The sequence below is a fragment of the Pecten maximus genome, unplaced genomic scaffold (genome assembly GCF_902652985.1).
Source record: "Pecten maximus unplaced genomic scaffold, xPecMax1.1, whole genome shotgun sequence".
Classification (NCBI taxonomy): domain Eukaryota; kingdom Metazoa; phylum Mollusca; class Bivalvia; order Pectinida; family Pectinidae; genus Pecten; species Pecten maximus.
This window is the reverse complement of record NW_022981605.1, coordinates 1-8,031: the sequence shown is the minus strand read 5'-3', so window position 1 is coordinate 8,031 and position 8,031 is coordinate 1. Positions and strand designations below refer to the sequence as shown.

The window sequence follows — 8,031 nt, the reverse complement described above, 5'->3', positions numbered from 1 at the left end:
CAAAACATTGTACACGCTAATCTTCACATCGCACAAGACAATAAGAATACTTCCCGATGAAATAGCAATTGTTAAACTTTCCCATGGTCCACATCAGCCTACATCTCCATAAACTCTGTGCTGTAAGTTTTTCCACACGCATCTACCTCTGGTTAGTATATATAGAAAAAAAAACTTAGCTCTTACTTCTACAATAGAAACTCAAGTTTAAGTAGGGGCTAATATTTCTTTTCTATAAATACTTACTGGAAGCAGACGCCTATGTTGTTTTTTTTCCCGTCAGTTCTCGAAATGTATTGCAAAAACAAACAAACAAACAAAAATATTTTCGGCACAAGACCAGATACCTGATATTAGGCCAGTTGTGTACTGGAATGAAGAACTAGACAATTTATTGACAGGAAGAAACTTAGCCTCGCTGATATTTGAATAAAGTGGTTATCAGCATGGTACTGCAGAAATGACCTAAATCAACTTCAAAAGTTGCTGTAGAGCTAGGTGAGTAATATAGGTCCATTGGGCCTCTTGTTTGTAATTGGAAATGAGAAAGTTGGGTAGCAACCTGACTAGGACTGAAACACCAGACTGTCCAACTCGAAACTGGCAGTTGACCATTGAGGTTTCATCATATGCGACATGTAATTACCAAAGGTTGGTAAAATGGTAGTCAATTCATTTTCTTCTTAAAGTATTTCAGACCCTTAATGAAAAGTTCAGACAATTTTAACTAGAACTGTCGCCAGGATGGCTGACTAATACCCCCGCAATCTGCACGAGTCAATGGTGAATTGGAACTCTTAATTAGAGGCTAAGATAACCCAGTAATATAGTGACCAGTTGCCGTAGCAACCATACTTATGAGGAAAAGAAAGTGAAATGCACATCTGCATATGGTCCTCTATATTTGTGTGAAGTTTCATTGAAATCGGCCCTTCGGTTTAGGAGGAGTTGTCCGGACAATCTTAAAGGTATGGTTTTTATCGGAAAACCTTTATATAGTGGCCAGTTGCCATAGCAACCATAATTTTGAGAAAACGAAATTAGTATGCACATCTATACATGGTCCTCTATATTTGTGTGAAGTTTCATTGAAATCGGCCCTTCGGTTTAGGAGGAGTTGTCTGGACAAACTTAAAGTTATGGTTCTTATCGGAAAACCTGTTTATAGTGACCAGTTGCCATAGCAACCATAATTTTGAGAAAAAGAAAGTGGCATGCACATCTACACATGGTCCTCTATATTTGTGTGAAGTTTCATTGAAATCGGCCCTTCGGTTTAGGAGGAGTTGTCTGGACAAACTTAAAGTTATGGTTCTTATCGGAAATCCTGTTTATAGTGACCAGTTGCCATAGCAACGGTAAGAAGATCCTTCTATAATATGTACTATATATTGTATTGTTTATTGTATCGGTATTCGAGTTGAATATCACATGTATTGTTTAATTTATCCTGTGGCACCGCGAGAATATTATAAGTTCAACAGGCAATAAAATTCAATAATATTTATTAAAGTTTAAACATGACACACTACAATAGAAGTCAGTTTGATTAAATGCTTACAGTATTGATTCCATCGTCGGAGACCATCGACTGATTGCCCTTTAGCGTAGCCGTGGGTCTCCGACAATGAATTGATTCAAAACTTTTATCCAAACGTTAGCCGAAAGACATTCATCCCTTTCATGTCCGGCATACTCTTAATATCTGCCGTAGGTGGCAGTTTTTCTACAGCACATAGCTTAGTTACACTACAGTTAGGCCCAAATCCCTCTTGAAGGTTTTCAAGTGAAATAAAAAATGGAGGCCCATTGTTGGGGTCTCGGTCTGGTATTTCGAGCAAGTAACCAATCCCTGGGTGTATAAGAGTTTTTATTAACTCAATATATCTTTTCTGGTCTGCAGGGGAAAGGGCAACCAATGAACCACGGTCCCAGATCCCACTAAATCCAGATTCTATTTCAGCGGAAAATAAAAACAAGTCACAGCAATAAACTTTGATCTTGTTATCAGTCGACCGGTATAGTTTGCCTTTCACAGCGGGGGCGTCCTCGGAAGTGTATTCGATATTTTGTTCAGTGAACAATTCTTTCACTGCTATTTCTGATGCTTCCAATCCGACAACCTCGTTCCCACGGTCTGCCAGCCATTTTATGTCGACAGTCTTCCCACAAAGAGGTATGAAGATTTTGTTCTTGGCTGTGAGTGACGTCATTAGTATCTCATGATGTTTCTCTATGGCTTCATGGACGTCATCGTGATGCCAGGGTGAAGTTTTCTTCTCCCAACAGCCAAGCCAGCCCTGCATTGTTTTGTCATCCATTCCTTCCAACTACCTGGCCTCTTACCTAAATCAAAAAAAGTAATAGTTGAGTCAATAAAATTCTTAATATGAGAAAAGTTTACAACTGAAACCTTGTTGACAACAAATGAACCAAAACGAAGAGAGAATACCAACATTCAAACTTAACCGAACGTTTGGATTATTTAACAAGAAATTAATTTGCGTGGAGACCCTTTACTGAAGTATAACGAAAGAAAAATACACAGAACTAACCCATTGAATGCCTTACTTAAAATTGGCACAACATAAAGCAATAACAAGAAAGTAAGACTCGAATATTGTAAATTTCTATTTCTAGATTGTAGCATTCCTGCTTCCTCCATCCATCATAATCAGGTGTTCGAGGGCTTGTTCAAACATCACGATTGTCGACTGCTAGCTGGTAAACATACAAATACTACTTGTATACATAATTTTGAGCCTCGTCGGAAACCTAATCTGCAGTGTCGTTTGTCTTGTTGGTTTGCAAAGATTAGTTTTGAATGCATCGTCGGATACTTTGTTTGTTTGTTTATTTTACGTCCTATTAATAACCGCCAGGGTTATTTAAGGACATGCCAGGTTTTGGAGGTGGAGGAAAGTACCCGGAGACAAACCACCGGCCTACGGTCAGTATCTGGAAACTGCAACTTCCCCACGTAGGTTTCGAACTCGCAACCCAGAGATGGAGGGCTAGTGATAAAGTGTCAGGACACCTTAATCACTCTGCCACTGTCGGATACATAGGGCTGATTGCATTAAGCTATGCTACACTTATCATTATAGCGTAACGTAGTGCGATCAACCAAGGGTATCCGATGATGCTTAGAATGACGAAAAATATTCTCAAAATTGTTTTTTTCCCTTTTTGTATTTGTACAAAGAGAAGACAGTAGTTTTGTGCAGAGAGTGTGTTTTTGATTGGGTAAAGGTACACATATCTAGATAGTCCCAATTTCCACTGGCCCTGACACCATGTCTGGTGACAGACATGGTGTCAGGGCCAGAGGAAACTCGGGCTTACATCTAGATAATGCAAACACATATCTACAGGTATGCTACATAGATTTTCAAGATGGTATCGACTTTTTCAAGACTACACAGAGTGTTGCCTCACACCACACCAAACATCCTTAAATGGTACTCACCTTTGAGCATTCTCGACTTACTTATTTATTACAGTATTTATCTGGGAGGAACCCAGCACGGATTTGAATGTAATGTACAGTATATGTGTTTGCGTATATGGTCAGGTCCGACTATGTATTTGATATGATATGATATAAACAGAAATGACTCTGAACCTTATAATTACGTTCTGTAGGTATATCATAACACATAAATACGAGACATTTGGCTAGTGTATTTAACAAAACATATAGATATAACTTTCACGGGTAATTGAATAATTGATGTATATGACCGGTAGAAAGGTAACTCTGTGACTTCACGCTTCAGTGATCAACACATCTAGAAATGATAGCCCATACAACATTTACTACTAAATAATTTCGTACGGCCCTGATTCGCTTCCTCGAATGTGCCATGTTATACAGAACTAACCTTGTATTGTTGGTGATCCTCTAAGAGCGAGTACAACTGCCCCTCCCTAACTATAGTCTTGTCTGGTGCGTGTACCGCGAACCCTGTATTCGTACAAAGTGATTACATTATCCCGGCCGGGTATAACCAGGTCACATATTTTGTTTACCATACGGCAGCGCGAGGGCCATATTAAGTAAACAGTGGAAGTACTGTTGTTTATATAGAATATTACTTTGTTAGTTTTATTAAAACTATGGGAGTCAAGACATTGTGCCCGTATAAGTGATAATGAATACCATGTACCCTTAAAGGTCACAAAATAGAATCCGACCGGCTCCGCCGGTGTAATGTTAAAAATGGACCCCCGTTGAAAACTGACCCTAAGGCCAGTTTTCAACGTTGAAAATGGACTCTAATGCCGTGGAAGATGGTTCGTGTCGTTGAAAAAATGACAGCTTAAAAGGTCGATTCTCAACGGATGGTCTGTTGAAAATTGACTGTTCAACACAAGCTTCACCGACGGTCCGGCTAACACTTTACAATTAAAAATTCTAAAACATTTCGGAATTTCAATTTTTTAAGATTTTTGAGTTTTTAGATTTTTTACGAAAATATCTGAAATCCAAAACGTTTTGGACTTTTGAGTTTTTGGAACTTTGATCGGGAAAGATAAATAAATTCCAAAAAATCCAAAATATCAAACCGTTAACAAGATTTTCGATATTTGATATTTTAGTTTTTTTTGATGATTTTAATATTGTTTAAATACACTCTCAGGTGATAGAATACTCGGACTTAGTTGTTAATACGAGAGTTTCGAGATAGTGAAAATGACGTAAAATTACGTGGTTTGAGTACGATATTCTCATCAAAATATGACGTCAAAATCACCGGAAGGTGGGACAATCCGGCAGAATCGTACTCCAACCACGCCCGTTTGTGTCATTTTCACTAATTTGTTGAATATGAATGTCCTTGAATTCACGTAGACATATGAATCAGTTATACGATTCTTGATATTATGATGATTATGAATTCTGAAAGATCAGAAAGGACCCCCTAATGTGGCCATTTATGTTTATGTCAAAATACGAAATACCGTATGTCGAGCTGCATTCAAGAGTCCAACAGTTCCCTCGTTGGCTAGAGATTACATTTGAATGTCGAATCTCGAGCTACACAACATTCAAAATCCGAATGTCATTTGTCGTATGTCGAGATGCAAGGCATTCAAAAGTCTCCTCGTTGGCCAGAGATTCTATTTGAATTTTGAATGTCGTATGTCGAGCTGAACAACATTCAATGTTTGAATATTGAATGCCATATGTCTAGCTATACGATATTCAAACGTTCCCTCGTTGGCTGGTGAAAACACATTAACCATGTCTTACATAAAAGAAATCGACCAATGAAAATCCTGGTTCCCTTGATAAATGGTGTGGTCGATTCGGCCATATTAATCGTGTCAGCAGGCCGAGTTTAGTTACGAAATGGTAAACCGATTGTAATTGGGTCAGTTTTCAATGGGGTCCATATTCCACGGGTCAGAGTGAAGAATACGCATATGGTTCAATATTCAACGGCATTCACGATCAATATTCAACGTTGAAAACTGACCCAGGGTCAATTTTCAACGAGGGTCCATTTTCGACGTCACACCGGTCCCATTAATACCCACTTGTAACAGTGTCATCTGAAAACCGTAAATGTATTATCATGATCAATCAATAATAGACAAATCGGGGTTGACTGATTTCTCGAAATATTAAGTATAAATTCCACAGGGGCTTCAGACGTATGGGTCTATAAACTTGATAAATAGGCAGGTACATTTTTTTATGGATATGTGTACTATTTTTAACTGGATATGAACGGCGAGAACTTTTTTTTAATGTCAATATATGTGACGGTGTATAAAGATAAGAAAATTGACCTCAAATATCTTTTGTACAAGTGTATATTCAGTTTAATAGATTACAAAATGCCTCGCCAATATAACAAAATAACTTCTGTTTCTTCCTTTTGAACCTACATGTATATAATATGGAATGAAGTTATTCTGATTTGATCCTTTCCAAAATACACACGAAATGTAACTATAACTTAACATTATTGAATAGGGAACCGGGTACTGTGGGTTGAATTGATTTACGCTTCAATTTCATTGCATAGGGTACCGCGGGTACTAGGTTGATCAACGTTTCAATTTCCTTGAATAGGGTATACCGAGTACTATGGGTTGATCAATGTTTCAATTTCCTTGATTAGGGTACCGGGTACTGTGGGTTGATCTTCGTTTCAATTTCCATTTCCATGGTTTAATGTAAGATATCGGGGGGGGGGGGGGGGGGGGGGGGGGGGGGGGGGGGGGGAAGGACTCTTTGAATCCAAAGGTATTCACAGATCACGATTTTACTCCTTGAAAACAGAGATCCAGAAACCTCTTGAGGGGGATCTTGGTTTTATATATTTCTATGATTTTCATTGGTTCTTTGTAAGTCAAGTCTAAACTTTCTTTACTCTTTCCATATTTCCTCTTAATATTTATCTGTTGTATCGACATGTTATATTAACAAAATACAGCAATGTTTCTTCTTCAAGTCAGTCCAAACCCCATTATAAATAAATACTATTTCATAGAATCATAGAGAAACAGCCATAACTCATTTTAACTGTCGAAATCAAATATGGTTGCCTGTTGGCTATTTTGAAAGACGAGTTTAAAGTTTGATAATGCGTAGCTACGGGTGTGGGGGAACCTACATATTTGATTTTAGAAATGCCTTGACAAATCCTGAGAAATAGGAATATCAAATTCCCAAAAACCAAATGACCAATTTCAAATGACGTAACACCAAATAACAAATAACAAATTCCCAATAACAAATAACAAATTCCCAATAACAAATTACAAATTCCCAATAACAAATTACAAATTCCCAATTAAAAATAACAAATTCCCAATAACAAATTCCCAATAACAAATTACAAATTCCCTAAAGCAAATTACAAATTCCCAATAACAAATTCCCAATAACAAATTACAAATTCCCTAAAGCAAATTACAAATTCCCAATAACAAATTACAAATTCTCAATAACAAATTACAAATTCCCAATTCCCAATTCCCAATAACAAATTCCCAATAACAAATAACAAATTCCCAATAACAAATAACAAATTCCCAATAACAAATTAGAAATTCCCAATAACAAATTATAAATTCCCAATAATAAAGTAGAAATAACAAATTAGAAATTCCCAATAACAAATTTCAAATTCCCAAACACAAATTTCAAATAACAAATTACAAATTCCCAAGGATAAATTTCAAATAACAAATTACAAATTCCCAAGGATAAATTACAAATTCCCAATAACAAATTCCAAATTCCTAATAACAAAGTACAAATTTCCAATAACAAATAACATATTACAAATTTCAAATTCCAAATTCCCAGTGACAAATTCCGAATTCCCAAATAACAATTACAAATTCCAGATTCCAAATTCCAAATAATAAATTCCAAATAACAAATTCCAAATTACAAATTCTGAATTCCCAATAACAAATTCCGAATTTCCAAATTCCCAATAACAATTACAAATTTTAATTCCTAATAGCAAATTCCAAATTTCCAATTCCAAATTCCCAATAACCAAATTCAAATAACAAAGTACAAATTCCAAATAAGAAAAAAACCCAAATAACACATTCCAAATACTAATTCCAAATAACAAATAACACATCACAATTTAGTATATATATGTTAGCCCCTAATATTAAATCAACAAGTTTTGGCATTTTTTTCTATAAATGCTTACCAGCTGCAAACGCATGTGGCTTTAAATAAATATTGCGAGCTATCATTGAATGTATTTTTGGTGGCGTTTGCGCACTCAGAGTTCGCTCTTCACTACAACGGTTCACTAATAGACAATAAGCAATTGGAGAAAAAAATCTGGGGATGTATCGCAGATATTGTACCAAGTAGCCTGTTACGTAGGCTCGACAATTAATGTTACACATTTTCAGATATGGCATTTCTTCACAAACAATCATTAGATATTTGTCCATTCATTATCCAGATGAACGAAAGTTCTAGATGCACTTCACGTCTCGCTGCCGTAGGAATATCGATACAAACAACAGCCTTTTCAAAAA

General features: G+C 36.5%; 1 protein-coding gene across 1 annotated transcript; it reads right to left on the bottom strand.

The window, feature by feature from the left end:
• Positions 1–1,490: 1,490 nt before the first annotated feature.
• On the bottom strand, positions 1,491–4,137 carry LOC117320154 (probable thiopurine S-methyltransferase). The gene is made up of 2 exons (XM_033874820.1): positions 3,885–4,137; positions 1,491–2,346 (listed from the first exon to the last, which is right to left on the bottom strand). Exon 2 carries the CDS (start codon positions 2,319–2,321, stop codon positions 1,647–1,649), a length of 675 nt encoding a protein of 224 aa, XP_033730711.1. The 5' UTR covers positions 2,322–2,346; positions 3,885–4,137; the 3' UTR covers positions 1,491–1,646.
• Positions 4,138–8,031: the final 3,894 nt, after the last annotated feature.